The 20,269-nt window shown below is 36.5% G+C and overlaps 1 protein-coding gene across 4 annotated transcripts in view; it reads right to left on the bottom strand.

Annotated features, from left to right (window-relative positions):
- Window positions 1-20,269, bottom strand: part of LOC113057865 (ecto-NOX disulfide-thiol exchanger 2-like) — a 194,728-nt gene that overhangs the window by 43,824 nt on the left and 130,635 nt on the right. For all 4 annotated transcript variants that reach the window (XM_026225420.1, XM_026225417.1, XM_026225418.1 and 1 more), the window contains one exon: window positions 7,803-7,958. In XM_026225420.1, the coding sequence (XP_026081205.1) occupies window positions 7,803-7,958 (156 nt within the window). The remainder of the gene's footprint in view (window positions 1-7,802; window positions 7,959-20,269) is intronic.

The following is a 20,269-nucleotide window of genomic DNA, read 5'->3' as shown; positions in this document are numbered from 1 at the left end:
TATTACTATTATTTAGTAGAGTGTATGTGATACTGCTACTACTGTGGAAAAAATGTATAAAACTTTATTTTTTAAAGAAATAAATCACACAATATTTCTTCCATGTTTACATTTTAATAGCAAATCCCTTTTATTTACTAAAAAATAAAATGTTAAAATTTCATTAATTAAAAGGCAAATTAAATTTGGGTGAAACATGTTTAATGTTTTTCATAATCCTTGTAGAAAAACTTGAAACACAATTGTAAATAAGTCTAAAGAATGGCATTGGCTTTACTTTTAGTGATATAATTTTTTTAAATTAGCATATTTTTGTGTTTCGCTTTGGTACCGAAATCGGTACCGAGAACCATGGATTTTCACTGGTATTGATACCGAATACTGACATTTTGGTACTGTGACAACACTAATTCATACAGATTAATTATATATCAGCACAGGCTGAAAGGCTCACATTGCTCATCTACTGTAAATATTGCACACTTACGATTCACTTACGATTGACCTGACAAACTTATGCCTTTTATTTATTTTCATTTATTTCCACAGTTACAGAAATGGAGTTATAGACACATTAAATACACATAAAACATACTGACATCTTCAATATTTGGCCTAATAAAAATATTATGAACGCTGAGCATGTTCACCTTGGTTAAGACAATTTTTTTTTTATGAATCTCTATGAGCAAATTTCAGCTCTACATAAATAAATTTTGAGATTCTTAGTTAGTCTAACGAGTAGTTAAAATCCAACACATTATTCTCATTTCTCTCGATCAACTACAAAAACGTAGCTTAATCACGAATAATTTACATAGCCTAAAGCATACTGACAGCTTACTGTATAAGAAATGGATATGAATATTAAGGACACGCACTGAACTTGGTTAATACCACATATTTGGGAAAGAGCGTATCGTAAAAATATGTATTACTAAAAAAAAAATTTAAAATAACAATATAAACAGCACGTTCTATATTTGAGTAGGCCTCAAAGTTTTCACTCACGTGAATTCCCGTGTTATAACATTCAAGACTTCAAAACATACAAGTTTATAACTGATCAACCACTAAAATAAAATTATAGTTGTCCTTGAAGAGAAATATGTAGCTTTGGAGCCGCTTCCAGTGTGAATAATCACCAAAAACAGTTATTTAAATGAAGAGTCAAGTTAAAAAGGCTCCAACATCATATGTTTAATATATATTTTTTCTATCTAATGCAATGATTTCCACATATTTCTCAAGTGTGACTCAAGTACCGAACACATTTTTAGGGCCACTGAATACTACAGTAAAATATGAGACCGTGACAAAAACACAAAGCAAAAATCAGCATAATTGCAAGAGGAGCAGTCTGTGTCCTTATTAGTAAGAAAGGCGAGGAACGATTTAAGCTTAGCTCTGCCCTGATCCACCGAGACCACACGAGTTGAATGAAACACAGAGGTTTCAAATATCCCCATCGGTCAGGTCTGATATATAACAAAGGGTGAAGCTGACAGCAATAAGCTTGTGTGTTTTTAATACAGCTCCAATCAAAGCCAAAGCGCTGCCCTTTAAAACGTACAGATGAATGACATATGGTATAAACGCTGATATCTCCCATCATACTGAAGGGCACGAGAGCAGACAGAGAGAAAAGATGGACGACTTTGACAAAGATAGGGACTACAAGCAATGAAAACCAGGAAAAGAGATTCCTGTAACAAATAAGAGAGCTGCTCCAGTTTGTAAAATTTCATGTTAAATGGCATGCGCCATTGTGGGCCCTTGGGAAAAGGACTTATGTAATTTTTTCTGGCAACTGAGGTGAGAATAACCATGAATGATTGCTCCGCATTACTGTATGGCGCAGTCAGGAGAACACAGCTGTCACCAGCTATTAAATCCACTTCTGCACGGACTGGTGCGGAAAAAAAGAGACTCGTAACAATGCGAGATATGTGCATGATAGCCTGCTCTGTCTGAACGAGATGAGAGGAGACGCTCGGGTTTATAGATACGCCCAAATCTCATCAGACAGTGTTCACCGCGTTCATCGCGATGGCCATCTCTTTCAAGTTCCCCATCATTAATGAATCTGACGCCCCAGAATCACATGGGTCTTTGTTCTGCATCTCTTTATCCTGTACGATCTTTCCATCATTGCCCGTGTGCTGCTTCATCAGTCCAGACGGAAAGGAAGGAGTGACCAGACTTCATTCATTTCTAATCTGCAGAGGGAACATGAGCCGGGCTTTTCATGTTGTTGTGCTGCGATTCTAGGATCAATATACAGTGAGCTGCTTCTGTAGTCAATTGAAGAATTGATCCTGGTGAACGATGACAAGGCCACATTGCTAAAGAAATAAAGGGGCCTTTACAGACGATCAAACATTTTTTCAAAACATTTTTTCAGCGTGAACTGAGCCTTCACAACATTACACACACAAAACATTGCTCTTGAAACTCAATTGAAAATCCAGTTTAGCCGAATTAGAAGTAACAACAAACACCACAACACACCTCTTGCAAACTCAAACTAGTTTCAATCTGCATAAACATCACGATCCAAAAGATGGTTCGAAGTCCCTTGTCATAAGCACACAATTGTTACTCCACATAAAAAAAAAAAGGTGACTTGATTTTGGCATTAGCACATTGCCAACAGCACAATATTATATTCGGCATGAACAGCATATTCGCCCAAATAATATCTGAGTCTACCACAATGCATTCCAGGGTTTCCTTTACCTCCACCACAAAGGAAACATGTGATGCACCCTTGAATTTAGAGAAAGCACATACAGTATCTCACAACGCTGCCTCCCGAGGCAGTTGACTTGGTTTTATAACAAAGCCTCTATTTGTTGTTCAGTCTTAGTTTTTTTGCAAACTTTCTTCAAGCTGATTTCTTTATCGTTTGACTTGAGGCCAGGTAAGGATTGTTTTGTTGGTTTTTGAATTCTCCTCTCGTACTTGATTGATGCGCTGCTTTGGCATCAATCAAAGTCTCACATCGTTTGTTTGCGTATTAGAGCAGGCGTGTCAGTCCGTCACTCTCTTTTAGGCAGGAGGGTTAGGACACTTTGCGGGCGAGGCTGACCGTAGCATTATGCTAGCTCCTAGCCTGTGATTACAGATGTGCATGCTGTGTGTGATCGGCAGGCAGAACGCTCAGCTGTGTGAAGGACACTGACTCTCTCAGGTAATCACGGTCTCCTCTGACCCTCCTCTTGCTGTGTGGCAGATTTTACATGCCAGAATACCTCAGTCTCCTTAGAGGTCAACTGTCCAATTACAGGCAGAGCTTCCCCCCCGTCCCCCCGGACAGCCCCCTCCTGTTTCACTCTTCTGCCCGACCTCTTTCTCTATGACAGGAGAGGAATTCAGATGAGCTTATTCAGCTGGTGGAATGAGGGGATATAAGGGTAAATATGAAAGAACGCATGACAGCTCCTCTCTCAAATAAAAACACAGGCTTTCTATCAAGCGTCAGTCTGATGCTTTGATTGGCAGCTGGCTTTTAAAATCGTATCTGCATCTCATCAAGGTGACACGCGCTGCTAGGCTGTGGAGATCGAAATATTTATAGAATTATAATATTAAATCATATACGGGCTGCATAGTAGCTCATGGTTAAATCAGGCTTTTCTTCAGGTCAGCATTTCGGATCATATCGCTCAAGTCAATAATATCAATTAAAATGCATGAGGATTACAAATACTGCTTATCATTGCATGCATGTTAAATGGAGTGAGATGTAAGATCTGTTCTCAAACCTAGTGAGCTGCCTTGCTGCCTACATCCTGACCAATTTCAGAAAAAACACTTGTGAAAAAAAGTACTCTTTAGCATACTTAAAAAAAAGAATACTTACTAAAAAATTAAATAACAGTTCAAAACAATACATCTAAAGGGAAACTGAATTAAATGTTTTCAGACACTTAAATGCACGTTAATTACAATAAAATGAATGTAATTACAATGAAACGAACTCTAGTTTTGTGTTTTTGTGCTTTTGTGTCCCACTTCAGTAGGACTCGAGTATATCTTTATATGTAATTGCATAATTACTTCCATTGTCTTTGAAATGTGGTTAAAGTGTACTTCCAAATGTGCTTAGATCTTATAAGCTAAAATACCCTTTCATTTATATCAAAACTCTATATTAAAAATATGATTTCCCCTGGTTAAATAAAGGAATAATAAAAATAAAATGTGTTTACATGAATTTGCAATTACTCAATCATAATAATAATACAATTTAAGTATTTTACATGTTTAGTGTGTTCTAACAACAAAAGTACTTATTTAAAGGAAAACAAAAGATTATTAAAACAATTATTTAAAATGCACTTTAAAGTAAAACTTAAAATTTCATGTGTGTGTGTGTTAATTATACTTAAGTGTACAAAGTGTACTTAAGTTTGTTGAGAAAAATCTTTATGAAAGTGTAATCTCTTTAAGGGCACTTAAGTGACCTTAAACGTTATATAATCTTTAAGTAAATGTAAAAAATATATATATACTTAAGATTTAAAGTATACTACAAGTGCACATTTAAACAATTAACAATTCTTCTATTTTACAAGGGTTTTCATTGAGAAAAATATTTATTTTTAGTGAATATTGATGAAGCAACACAATTTGTGTGTAAAATACATGATAAAATAAGATGTTTTTATAAATATCATCAACAAGTGCTACAAGTGCACATTCAATACAATTAAGCGCACTTATTTTTTACAAGGTTACACAAAATGCATCCTATTAGACTGTAGGGATGGGTATCGTTTACATTTTATCGATACAGATACTGACACCGATTCTATTTAAAGATACCGATACTTATCGATACTGTTATCGATACTATTTGGTGCAAAAAGTTGTTGTTGAAAATTCAAGTATATTTTACAACTTATTTTAATACTGCAGAACTTTAGCAACTGTATTGATGTTTTTCACTCAAGAGCAGTGAGATATTTTTCTAAAGGAATAGTTCCCCCAAAAATGAAAACTGTTTCATCATTTACTCACTCAAGTTATTTTAAACCTGAATGAGTTCCTTCTTCTGTTAAACACAATAAGTTATTCTGAAGAATGTGGGAAACTAAACAGTTGCTGGTCCCTAATGACTTTAATTTATTTTTTCCCCTACTATCAAAGTCAGTGGGGACCAGCAACTGTTTGCTTACCCACATTCTTCAAAATATATTATTTTGTGTTCAAGAATAAATACAAATTAATACATGAGTACAATGAATTTACATTTTTGGGTGAACTATCCTTTCAATGACAACCTGCAGTATGTTTAGTGCTGTCCCTTTAAGAGATGCACGCACCCATTTCTCTCTTGCCTGTTTTCTTTCACTTTATACATAATTAACTGTGTTTATATGTAAACCTTGTTTGTTTTTGACATTATTAGCACAATCAGATGATAACTAAATATTCAGGTGCTGTTTGACCTGCATTGTAGTGCATAGACGCTTCAGATGGATATGCTCTGAATAAGAACATGTTAGGACAGCACGCAAATAAAACGTTTCACTGGCCTTAACCCTCTGGAGTCTAAGGGTATTTTTGGGGCCTTGAGAAGTTTTGTAATGCCCTGACATTTGTGCTTTTTTCAGTTTCTTATAAATTTCTAAATGGGTAAAGTCTAATATCACTGTAATCAGCACAAACTGGGCTATAATAATATGTGAAATGCATGCATGTACAAGATTGTATTTTTGAGAAAAAAAATGTTATGCATGGTTAGTGAAAAACTAAAAATGTTAAATCACTTGAATAAGGCAATAAAACACATACATAAAATTGGTTGCCGGAAAAGTTGAGAACTGGAGCTTGTAGCCTAGAATTTTTCTTTCTGAATGATGTGAAAATCATCTTGTTTACTCACTCACAGAAAACAATATATTGATTTAAATTTTCTAAAACACTTTTTGTTGGTAAAAGTCATATGCGAGTAGGCGTCAACTATCATGAATATCATTGTGATTTACACCTGAGAAGACAAAGGCCTGCATAATGAGCTGCATAATGAGCTGCATAATGAGCCTCTCATTCAAACTGTGCCACTCTGAGGGAGGACTTACAAGAAAGAATGTGAGAACAAAATAAAAGTATATAATTTTATGTGTGTAGTTTATTAAGAATATATTTAATTATCCCACAACATAATTTAATATCCACTTGGGGGAGCAGTTAAACAGTTTATTAGGAACAATCAAAGCTGACTTTCAAATTTTTTGGCATCCTTTCTCTAGTCACACAATCCTTCAGAAATCCTTTTAACAATCTTATTTTCTACCAAATAAACCCCATTTATTATCATTATTATTATTATTATTATTATTAATGTTGAAAAGAGCTGATAATATTTTTCAGGTTTTTTTAGGGGGAATAAATCGAAAGAACTGCATTGTTTTTACATTTGTTAGAGTTATCTCTATTTGTCACATTTATATTATTTACATCAAGCTTTTGAATGGTATAGTATTGTATATTGTTATTGAAACTTCATAATGTTTCACTTGATTATACATTTAGTCAGGAATTATAGTTTGGAAAAAGTATTTGGAAAAAGTCTAACTAGTAAAATGTTTACACGTTATGTGAAAACTAGTACAAATAAATAAAAAGAGACTTACTCATGTTTATGATCTCTGCTGAATAAAGTGCTTCATTCTTTTTTCTGAGGAAATCCATTTCTCAAATCCTCAACCACATCACATCTTTTTGGGGTGAATTATGTCTTAGTCCTCTCATCGCGAAGCAAACAGTAAAATAAAATAAAAACTTGAAGAATAGTCTGGCTGCTTTTTCTTCTGTGTGGGCGTATTCAAGCCGAGCGCTTCAGTTTGAATCTGAATAGAGCGTTCAGCGCGGGGGCGTGGTCACATTAGATATAATGAGCGGAGATATGAAAAACAGACATTGCGTTGTTTTCATATGGATTACTTTATCTCAGAATATTTGTTTTCGGCAGCACTTTTTTAGTTTAAAAGTAGACATTTCAGGCTTTCTATAGATATCTCTCTCATGTCTCTTCCTTGAGTATTCACGGAGTTACAGTTCATTTTAATGAAATGTTTGTACATGACGATCAGCGGAGACAAAGACTGTAGACAGCGCACCTTGTTTGTTATCTTTATTTTATAAGTGCACAAAGGTTTTTTGTTATTATGTCTGTATCCAAAAAAAAACTAGACCCTTCACAGATTCGATTGATGTATTGCTCTTATCTGTACGATTAAAACTGAGAGTGTAATTTAAGTTCTTTTCAGGGTTATCAGGTGAAAATGACTCAAAACGCATATATGCGTTAATCGACTCGAAAGGGTTAAAGCACATGCAAATAATGTATGTTTGTGATTGCAAATAAGTGTAGTGTCTCATGAGTGTAACTCTACTGCTGAATTCACATTCGATGTGAATGTGTCTCGTTAAACACATTAAAAAATACCGGTTCTCGGTACCCATCCCTAGTAGACTGTGCCCTTAATATCTGCTAACTTCTATTTTGATGATCCAACAACTTTGCATTTACATGACAACTTATTCTACTAACCCTAAACCTAACACTCTACTAATCTGTAATGATCATTTTCAACATTGCATTATTGCATAAAAGTTATTCATAATCAATAAAACTGAGGTTGTTGCAATCTATTCTCAGCGAAGGATTCATGCGACTCTGCCTTTGTATTTGGCTAAAACAATGCCTCTTAGGTTGCCTAAAAACTGCTGCCTGTGGAGTCAGTTCATTAGGTTTGGAACGCAGCAGAGAGAGAAAGAGAGAAGCTCACTGGGGTTGGGAGGAAAAAGCGTGCAGCTCTTGCAGTGGATGATTTCCTTCACGATGGGCATGTCTTGGGAAACTGGCGGGGGCACAATCCCAAGCCCGGGCATCATGGGATTCATTGGTGCAATTCCAGTCATCATGCCGAGGCTGGGGTCAAAATCTGTAAAAACAGAAGAGAGGACTGAGTGAATAAAAAGCAGCTTTAGTCACATGCTGGTGCCATTCTGTTGTTGCAAAAATGAAAGCTATGAGAGCTAAACTCTCTGCCTCAAAGATAAATAAATAAGTCTAATACATATTTAAAAGTGTTTCCTAATGAATAGGTTTTTACTGACTCATTCCCCAGCTGTTTGCTTTGGCTTGTTACTATGTGCAAACGGTCCATCTGTGGGCAAAAAAAGTGAACACTGGCTTTCATTTACAGGTACTGGTTCAGACTACAGCTGCATGACAGCGTGGAGCTCTTTGAAATGGAAATAACGAAGGCCTCGCTCTCTCCTGCACCTGTGGAGAGTTTACACGTCTGTCTAACCTTACTAAGAGCACTCAACTCACACACTTCAAATACTTCCCTTATTTGCAGCCACATCATATAAACAAGCTCTGCCTCTGGCACTGGGGGAAAAATAGCAAAAACTTTCTGAGAGTAAAGATCTGTGAAATGTAAATCACACTATAAATAAACACACCATAATTTAAGTAAATAATGCAAGAACACGTTTCAGGGTTCATATGCAAATCCTAATATCTCCATATACAAATAATAAAATAAATATTTAATATTATAAAATAAATAAAATAAAATAGATGAGTAAAGTTTGCGAACAAACTTTGAAGTTGGCTTGAGAAAGCCTAGTCTGAAAGTTCTGAAAGCTTGAAGTTTGAAAGTTTAGATTATCATCTTGATTAGCATGTTGTATGTTGGTAACATGATTAGTATGTTTTTAACATGTTGTTAGCATGATTATCATTTTGTTAGCATGATTAACATGTTAGCATGTTGGTAGTATGTTGTTGATAACATGAATGTTACATCTGTAACATGTTTTAGTATGTTGCTAGGATGATTTAACATGTTGTTTTAGGATAGTCATTATTCTTTGCTAGTGACAGACAGCTTAAACACCTTGATTAGCATTTTGTTAGCATGTTGCTAGTATGTTTTTGACATATTTAAAAAAACATGCCTGAAAAGAAAACTTCCATATTATGAAACATGATAAAAGGACAGAGAAATCTAGAAGCTAACCTAAACCTAAGCTAAGTATCCACAGAACCATGGCTCCAGACTGCGACCAAATGAGCGCATTTTGCGACCATTTTTTCTGCCGGTGTGAATAAATATTATGTGCAGTTGCACTGGTGTGAACTGCGATGCCTAACTCATAAGCGTTGCCATTTCAGTCGCATGTGAGAAACATCAAACGGCAAACGAAACAAGTGTGTAACAAAATCCCACTACTCGTTAGGGCTGAACAGTGCAGACCGTTTATCAGCGTTTCTACAAACTTTAGAAAAAGATATTTAAGCATTTTCAAGAATTTCACACAACTATTTCCAGCACTTTAAAGCTCTAAAAATTATCAAATTTAAATGTTTATTTTTATATACTAAGAGGTAAACCAACATTTATTTAAAATGAAAATAAAATTACCACTATAACCAGTAGAGGGCAGCAGAGGAGCACTTATTGCCTTTAGTCTTTTTTACTTTTTGCTTTATATTATGAAATTATAAAATCAATATTATAAAATATCAAATCATCAATAAATCAAATTTGATGCTTTAAAGTACCTTGAAAAACACAGCAAGTAAAGAGCACTGTTTTTATAATCACTTATGTTGTCAGTTCAGTTATACTGTAGAAGAATAATGGTACGTTTAAAATAAGTAAAATAGAATATAAACATTTTTCATATAAAAATTTTGCACGTTACTTTTGTTAATAAAAGTACATTTTGTATGCTTTTCACCACGTGACTTTACTTTCCAATGTGCATTAGCAAGAAATAAACATGTATTATCATTAGTAACTGCACTTAGTAATGTAAACAAAATAGTAATTTTATTTTAAAATTATCTTTATTTTAATACCACCTAACCCCAAGTGACACCAAATCTGCTTCTGACGCCACCATCTGTAGAGTTAACCGGCCCTGGTGCCACTGCTCTCAAATGTTAGTCTGGAGCCCTGTGATCTCATCTATAAAATGCTTTCATATGACCCAACACTTGAGGCCAAGTCTATTACATCAGGCAGCTTAATTTAGTGTTAAGAAAATCTATTAGAGGATAGTAGCAGATGCTAACTGACATAGGAAAATCTAATTTGCAAACACGAACGCTTTCATGATGGTCTGTAAGAGCAGCTGTACATGAAGCCGTCCCACAGGATGATGGGCTGGAGCGTGAGGATAAACTCTGAACTGGACGTGTCTGAGCTGTGAGGGTGACAGGGCCGGAGCACGGCCTCTCTAGGAGAAGCATTAACAGAACAAGAACAGGAAGTGCAGCGTGTACATACAGAGGAGCTGACCGCCACATCGCCTGCCTTAATGACTCTGTTAGTATTGATATTTCTGTCTCTCTGCCACTAATGGAGGCAGAAGATTAGCTGGTCCACAGTGGTATGGGTGCCACTGCTCCTGCTGTGTATTCCTGGACAGCAGGTCTGAATCCGAACCACATAATTAGGGCTTTTACTGCATGGCCAATTTTTCACACAATGCAAAACTGCAACCTGCCAAAGCACATTCAATTATATATGATCATGGTTTGTAACTGTTTGTTGACAAAAAAGTTTGTTAAAGAATAGTTCACCTAAAATGAAAAAGAGCTGAAAATGTACTCATCCAAGATGTAGAGGAGCTTTTAGATGTTACTTTGTAAAGAAACACTACACGTCTGCACACATACGTGTTCCTATAGACTTAACATGCAATAGGCATGTGCATAATGTCACCGTTTACACTAATTAGCATTTTTGTAGTTTAGACTGAGACATTAACTGTATTGTTTTCGAAAACTAGCAAGTTTACGCTAAAATTCGCATTTTTAAGCCTTCATAACGCTACTGTTGTGTAAATAAACGGTCAAAAAACAAAAAAGTTAGATTTTATGGATTAAACACCTTAATCAGATTTGGAGAAATGTAGCATTGCATCACTTGCTCAGCAGTGGATGCTCTGCAGTGAATGGGTGCCGTCAGAATGAGAGTCCAAACAGCTGATAAAAACATCCCAATAATCCACAAGATGGACCGTAGTGCTGTGGATTACTTGTGGATTATTGTGATGTTTTTATCAGCTGTGGACTCTCATTCTGACGGCACCCATTTACTGCAGACCATTCATTGATGAGCAAGTGATGCAATGCTACATTTCTCCAAATCTGATGAGAAACAAACACATCTACATCTTGAATGGCCTGAGGGTGAGTACATTTCCAACTAATTTTATTTTTGAGTGAACTATTCTTTTAAATAATCTATTAGAAACAAGAAAGTCAGTTTCATTTTTAGTACAACTGTTGTTCTCATATATTACGAAAACATGCCTCGTTTGATTTCAGATGTTACAAGATATGAGTTAAATCATTAAAAGGGTCTTATGAAAGGAAAACAATATCTGTGAAAAAGCAGGAAACAAATATTCTCATTAGAAACACATTCTCGCCTCAGTTGTGGTCTACTCAGTCTGAATATTTTAACTAGCTGTAAATAAATAAGGTCTTAATTATATTGAGCTAGTTTTACTTACAGCAATTAAATGTAGAGAATTCTGTGCGAAATTTAAAAGATTCGTTATGCTTGGATGATCAATAACTCGTATTTTATGTAAACATAATTAAATCAAATGCAGTAATTGCAGTTATACAGTACAATCAACAAAGTTCATGTGTGTGGATGAAGAGGAAAACCCCTTATAATCATATGCCTGTAAAATCTGAAGGGTAAAAAAAGGATTCTTCAAAGGATATGGTTTTGAAAGGGAAATATTAATCACAGCCAAAGGAACAAACTTTCAAAGTTGCAGCTTTCGATCCCACATAGAAAACAACCAGGAGCAAATCCTTGTGAAGTTGTATGTCCAGTGTGACCAAGCAAAGGAGATAAAATGAGGATAAAGAAGAGGTACAGCTCAAGGTTTTCAACGCACTGCTGAGAAAGACTTGCATCATTTTCAGCCTATGATTCCTTTATTTCTACTGTGTGGAAGAACATCTTATAATCTAAGGAATAATAAGCATTTCAGGTTCTTTCAAAAACATTCAAAAATTTTCACACCCCAGATTTCTGAATGGTAGTGTATATATTTGAATCATCACTGAAGATCAGGGGCTGATGGGCCAATGCTAACCAGATAAAAATATGGAAAGAATGAGAAGGATGTGAGGAGGAGTAGTGATAAACTGCATTCATACACTATAAAAGGGTTAGACAGAAGGAAACCGGATCACCATGTTAACAAATGAAGAGAGACGTGCATAAAAAACCCCACTCCCTCATCTGAACCCAAATCAAAGCAGACATGACGTCAACATGTGGAAGATCTAAACCCATACTTTTATCTCAGCAAGATCTAAAGTTAGAATCAGGTGCGCCAAACCAGATTAGAGAGAAAGTTGAGTTGGGTGGAAAAATCAAAACAGGTTTCCAATCTCTCCACAGTCTGAAATACCGTCAACGAATACAGAACATTTCTAACGCTGGCAATCTATCTAGGACAGGACATCCTTTAGTAAGTCTTGCCTCAGCTTGTGTCAAAATGCCCATCCTAAAGAGACTCTGCCCTACATGAAAAGTCAGGAAGGAAGCAGCCCCTGCTCTCGAAAAAAAGTACAGATCCATGAGTGCAGCAGAAGATCATGTCAAGGTGAAGATCAGCAATGTGTTCTCCATGGAAGAGACAAAAATAACGCTGCTTGGCCACACTGAAAGATACTAGAGGTGGGCAATATTGCAAAATTTGGTATCGATCCGATACCAAATACATATAGGGTCAGTATCGCCGATACCGATACGATACTTAACAAAAAAAAATATATATTTAAAATAAATAAATTGTGTAGGGGAGTGCTTTAGTCTGTCATTATTTCTGAGGTGGATGAATGATTATTTATTTATTAATGTATTCAAGTTCACAAAATTATTAGTTATTAGGCACTGTAGAATTTATTCTTTACAGCCTTTTTAAGAACAAAAACAATCTCTCCCTTTTTTCTGGTTTTAAAAGCAAATTAAATAAAGTGCACACAATTATTACTGAAAAACAAACAAAGAACAAATATACCTGTGCAATTACATTCCCTGAGCCCCCCTTCTGGACTTCAATGTGCTATCAACAGCTTCACTCACTCTGTTCGCTGCTCCTCGGCGCGTTGTGTCAGTGAGTCACGTGACGACACAACAACGAATCACAGCAGAGCAGCAAGAGGGGGAGGAGTAGCAAACTGGGCCCAGATGTGAAAGCAGCGTTTGCTCAGGATTGTAAAGGTAGAAGACACGAGAAAAGTATAATGAACGCAGATGAGAGATATTTAAATTAAAATATCGATTCAATTATAATTGTATCGATCCGATACCAATACCAGTGTTGGCATCGATACTAACAATATTTCGATCGATCCGCCCACCCCTAAAAGATACAACATGCAGTGGAAATCTGCCTTCGACTAAAAGTCGAAATAAGTCGAAGCTATTGAGTTCGGGTTGGGTTTCTGAAACACAGCAAGGCCAATCTGACATCATACAGCCTCCCACTAACTCAGTTTCAGAGTTTGTGGCACCATCTTCCCTGTACACAACACGCTAAGCGTTTTAATGGTGCCTGGAAGACTCAACGTTTGATACACCCATGAATACAATGACTACTAATAGTCAATGAACAATAAACTGGGTTAAGAGAAGGTTTTTGACATGAAAGACCTTCACCTTTAAGTCTGTAGTGTGAGAAGCTTGAATCAGGCTGCTAGCCCATCTCTCTTAGCAGTTTAAGAGTAATGTGTGACGGTTCTGTGTTGGGCGGGATGGACGTAGCCCTCTGTTGAGGTCTTTCATGTGCCTCACGGCAGCAGGTGTAGGTCTTGTGCTCTGGCACTGAGGTAATAGGCGCTGGACTGATGAATTATGGGACCTGCTCTCGGCTGGCACGCAGCGCATTAAGCAGGCTGAGAAATTACAGACCTGTTCTCCAGGAGATGCAGCCTGTTAAAAAATTAGAGCTTGGAATGATATTTATTCATGGCACCTATAAGACAGATGATCCTCACAAACAAAAGGCCTCTCCAGATAAATAAAACAATACATTTGTTCAGAACCTAACCTAGTTTAATCAAAAGTAGATTGATCAAATACACAGTTTCCCAGCGCTGGATCCTCAGGATGGTGTAGATTGAGGAAAGGCAGGGGAATACCCTCGGGCGGTAAATCTTAACTGAGATTATTTACATTTGTTCTCAGAGCAAACCCAGGAAGGATTTTTCTCAAGCCTGAGGAATAATAGATGTGGAAAGTACACCCATGTTTTCTTGTTTCAGCTCTGTTAACATCTACTCCAGAAGAAAACTAACATCTTTAGAGACTCTGAGCAGTCTCTTAAATGAGAAGATATGCAATACCCTTTAAATAGATAAGCTTGAGTTAAGGGGGACGATATATGGGTATACTGTGTCAACACACTCTCATTCACAACACTAGCTTTCTCTTCTGTCAACACATATCACTTATTAAAACCAAGCTGCAAACCTGTTTTATTCAGAGATCATCACAACCAGAAACACATTAACATATGACCATCTATCCCTGCTTTTACATATGAAGAAAGATGTTCTGATTGGCTGTCACACATCCAGTCATGTGATACCAAATTTTCACATCACAATAACAGACTCTTTACTGGGAGTTTGATTGACAGACAATCTGACCAATCATAACACCGAATCATTTTGTCCGACAAACAAACCAGACGGGAGTAGAACAACATCGTGGACTTGAATTTGAAAAATGGCATGTACTGATGTCTTTCCGTGGTTGAATCAAAGATATACTCTGACGTTCATTAATGTTTATTTAGTGTTATAACTTGAACAGAGGAAGAGATTGTGTGTCGCTCTAACTGGGGTGCTAAAGTGATCTGTCACCACTCATTAAAAGGGTCATATGATGTGATTAAAATTTTTCCTTTCTCTTTGGAGTGTCACAAGCTCTTGAAGAAGATTTGTAAAGTTAAAAAAAGACTAAAGTCTCAAATCCAAAGAGATGTACTTTATAAAAGTTGAGATTCTGCCACACCCTCTAAAATGCCTAATTTAAACACGCCCCACATTTCTACGTCACTATGTGTAAATATTTGCTTAATGCCGTCCAAATGTTCACGCAAAGAAAGAAGGCATGGTTTCAGTAACACAGTTAGGGTTGAAGGAAGTCTTTACACTTTATTTGGTCTTCCAAAAGTAGATGCATTTAGGAAGTTTTAGGATTACTTACAACAGAACAGCAACACATTTTATAGACGAACGTTTCGTGAACCTTGGAGAGGAGGTCATTCTGACTTTGATACGACATTCTACTGTAAGTATGTTTTGTTATTATTTAAAGTATTTGCTATTGACTGTTCAAATGCAGAGTCTTGTGTGTGTGTATGTATCACAGTGTCTTCACCACTGTGTATGTTAACCATTTGATGGAAAATTATCTATGGTGCATTATAAAAATGTAAACAATTTAGATAATAAAATACCTAGAATTATTCACAGCATTTTGAAAAGCCCACAATAACAATGCTGTGCATGTTCATTAGTCTATTACAAAACATCGGCACATCTGCACACATCATTTACACTTTCAGCGTGAATGGATTTTTCAAGGAGATTTTCTCTCTCTCTCTCTCTCTCTCTCTCTCTCTCTATATATATATATATATATATATATATATATAAAAAAATTTTGTGTTCCACAGACAAAAGTAAGGAATATAGGTTTGGAACAACTTGTGTAGTTGAAATGTCTGAAATTCTGCTGAATATCTAACAGTGACATCTCCTCAAATTATGCAAGGGAAACAGAAAAACAACCAATAAAATTTATGGCAAAACGCAAGAACAGCTTTTCAATTATTTATTGCGGGATTACTTTGAACACTTTAAATATTGATGCTGTATTGGTATGCGTGCTGGATGTTCCACTAATAATATGCAATGCTTCTAAAACTTAGATTCGCTCTGGGCAGCTGCATTAAAAGGCAGCCATCAATCAAAAGAGCAAGAGAGTCAGCCTGGCATTTAAGAGCGGAGAGCTGCAGGCGACCCGCCTTCCTCCGCAAACGCCCCCCTCAGAAGCAGCACTGAAGAATGACACAGTTAGACGCTGTGAGGCATGTTGGCTATTCTCAAATGAGGCATGCAAACCATCTCCCATTGAAATAAGTCAGCGTGTCTCTGTGGGAAATCTGCAACTGAAGATCTGCCGTTTCACACTGCAATTCACCCCTGACACTGGCAGGAGTTCTGGGGGCTGGAAATCAGTTTAACCCACTAAACCAGAGTATAGAGCCAGAGCTGTGCAAAGATCTGCGCTGACAGATATGATTTTGGCCTGTGCGTAAATAAATGTGCGTAATCAATTGCATGAATGTACAAAAGCCATCGCAACTTGTTCAAAAGAATGAGAAACTGCTTTTATGATGTGTATAAATGACTAGATGATGTGGAGGTTGTACAAGTGATTTTGAGAATTTCATTTCTGATTTGAGAAATGCACCAAAGTGACTGAGAAAAACTGTAAATTTATACAGCTGAAGCATGATGCAAATAACATTCAGCTCACAAGAAGCAAGCAGTCGATTCTCAACATGCGCTCCGCAACACAACATAAAACTAATATAATATATTATAATCTACAAAACGTCAGGCATTCACATTTTGTGAAATAATGGTCTGAAGAAATGGGAAATAATCCGGTCCCAGTTCTTTTATTTCTAGTAAAAGATTGACTGATTTAGCAAATGGCCAAATGGTTGCAAATAATTATGATTCAAGAACATACAAATAGATTAAGAGTCCAGTGAAAAGATGGACAGAGAAATTAGAAGGACGGGTGGACGGACGGACGGACAGATAGATGGATGGACAGATGGAGAGATGGAAATATAGATAGACAGATAGATGGAAAGAGATAGACAGATGGATGGAGAGAGATGATAGACAGATGGATAAATGGACAGACAGACAAGACAGACAGATAGATAGATAGATAGATAGATATATAGATAGATAGATAGATAGATAGACAGACAAATTGATAAATGGATAGATGGATAGTTAGATAGACAGACAGACAGACAGATGGATAAATGGATGGATAGACAGATAGACGGATGGACGGACGGACAGATAGACCGACAGACAGACAGACGGATACATGGATAGACAGACAGATAGATGGATAAATGGATGGATAGACAGATGGATGGATGGACGGACGGACGGACGGACAGACAGATAGACAGAGAGATAGATAGATAGATAGATAGATAGATAGATAGATAGATAGATAGATAGATAGACAGACAGATCGATAGATAGATAGATAGATAGATAGATAGATAGATAGATAGATAGATAGATAGATAGATAGATAGATAGATAGATTTGACGGCCTTGTGGAGGAACATGTATTTGTGGCTTTAAATCACGATCATACAAGAGGCAGAGTTCAGCTGGAGTCTGTTCTAATTAGCTTCTTTCCTGATGACATTGATCATAATATGAGCTCTGCATGAATCCTGCAGAGATGCGCAAGTATAATGGATCACACAACAGACCCACATTCCCTGCCTAAGGAGAGCGGAAATATAGAGTGGCATAAAAATATGCTGCGGTTAAGCCTGTGGAAAATAACACCTATCTCTTTGATGCATGCACAGCAGAAGTCTTATTTATACTGAAGAATGAAGAGTCACAGGTCCCCATGAAGTGAGATCTGTTCAACAGCAGAAGCTGAGAAACCTGCTTTGGAGGAGTAAATGCTAAATAATAAAGTCTAGAATAACAGAGGATGTGGAGGAAAATATTTACAAAGACACAGGAGTCTCTTTTTAATACTAGAGAAGTGAGCAAAAGTGAGCTAAGTTAAGAAGTGAGAGAGTCCATACTATATTCCTGTGAATGGAGAGTCAACAGAAGTGGGGAGGTTTCATGTTGTTCTTAAATCTACTGTAACACAATCTGATGACATCGCTAGGGTTTACGAAAAACCCCTTCTTATGGCTCATGAGAGGCCAGCCAATTAGAAAAACCAACATCCCAAATGGCGCAATCCAAAACCATGCAGCTCAAAACGGTGCGGTGTGCAGACGCTGTCTGCGGCATGAGACGACTGAAGATGCTCGAGAACAGCAGGTCAGAGATTCTGAATAATTAATCAGAGTGAAGTGCAAGCCAGACCGAAGCCAAGAAAAACACACAGTACTGTGTACTCGTCTAAGATACACTGTAGTAACAAGGGCTGAGTGATACACTGAATATTCATTAGGGGTGTGTGATACTGACAAAAAAAAAATGGTATCTCAATTTTTATTATATTTTATTTTATTTGTGGACTCACAAAGCTCTTTATATTCTCAGTGGTTTGTTAGTTCACACATTATAGGACATTCTAGGGTTGTTAACACAAATGAAACAAAAGCAATTTTTGAACAGCAAAAATGGCAAAGAAGAGGCATCTGAAGGGGCATTTCGATTTATAACAGAGTTGCATGAACTTAAAAATCCAATTTTGGATAATGAAATAGGAAATTATATTTAAAAAAAATTACATTTGTTTTTTAAATATGAAATTGAAACTTCCAGGCTTAATGAGTCATTGAATCTATTATATATATATATATATATATATATATATATATATATATATATATATATATATATATATATATATATATATATATATATATATATATATATATATATATATATGTATAAATGTATTTATATATATATTTGATTAAGTCAGAAAGGGCGCAATCAACTTTATGGACAGGTTATTAATAATTAACTCAAATGATTTATTCAAAAACAATGATTCAAAGAAGAGCTTTGACGCAACAGTTCTGCTCTGGTTTTGTTTGGAACACTTTCTTATTTTTTTTGCAAAGTTAGTTATATACTCAATAATCACACACTGTTAAAATAACAGCTATGATTTCATAGAAAAGAAATAATGCACACACCTAACATTCACATTACTTTAGTGAAAATAACTGAGACTAAACAAGTAACTTACATCATCACAAATGTTCACAAAAAATGTGGAATTTATTTTCTAATAGAATAGTTTAAGAAATTTTGGAGGGTAAAGATTGCTGATTAGAGTTATATTTACAATTGACATGTTTACGGTATAAAATACTGAAAAACAGATGTTAACCGGCATCAGTTGATGTTTGGTTGAAAGAATTTTTAATTTACTGAAAAAAAAAAACCAATACCTTCAATGGAAGGTATAATTTCTTTAGCTATAATTGCACAATCCTTGTAGTTGCTCATTGTAAGTTTGCACTCTGTATTTAAAAGAGGCTCACTTCATCTCTCTGTTGATCATGGCATCAGCTGTGGGTAATGGAGGCGGGATTTATTAAACCGTTGGCTGAATGGACTACTCAGTGTCATATTCATAAACGTATAACTCCAGCAAAGTTCAGGAACAGAATGGAGTTTGTGGTGAGTTTAGTTTGGCGGACTGCGGATGTTGGAGGCAACAGCTGCTCCCTCTGTGTGATTAATGAGGTCCGACTCGAGGCAGACAGTCCTGCTCTTCCCTCCACCTCCAATCAAAACACAGCCTGAGCCAATGCCGACTGAACAGAGCATAACAACATCACACAGACCCAGTTCTCCCCGCAGCACGGTGGAAAGGACGGGTCAGCAGAAAGCTCAGATCAAAGGCTGTGTACTTTATATACTGCCTCCTGCTAAGCAACCTATGGCAATCAAGGAAAGAAATCGAGACAAGGAATGTTGATTCAAGGCCTTCATCTGTATTCTTCGAGTCTCTGCCAGAACCAAGAGGAGGCAAAAGGCTCCCAGAAATCCCGGCGGCGGGACTGTTTGGAATAAAAGACCCACAGTACTGATGGAGCCAGGACACATTAACAGCACTAAGAGCTATTTCATTTTAGCTCATTGCATGGCTCACAGATCAATAGTCTTAAAATAAAACTGCCATCAGCATTTCTCTTCTCCCAATGCCAGTCTATAAACCGCTAGGCAAACTCCACATTTCGCTCTCAGGCAGTGATCTCGGCAAATGGGAGGTTGAAACGTTTGTGTGGCGGCCACGTAAACAGTGCAAATCAAATTTGATAGAAAGATAGTGTAGGTGGCTAGAGCATCCCCACGGCCCACTTCATTTGAAACATGCGCCTATAGCATGCCACATTTGCGCATATATATCTGCGACTGCGCTGCTGCAAA

Source organism: Carassius auratus, chromosome 39 (genome assembly GCF_003368295.1).
Source record: "Carassius auratus strain Wakin chromosome 39, ASM336829v1, whole genome shotgun sequence".
Lineage (NCBI taxonomy): Eukaryota > Metazoa > Chordata > Actinopteri > Cypriniformes > Cyprinidae > Carassius > Carassius auratus.
This window is presented reverse-complemented; position numbering and strand designations above follow the sequence as displayed.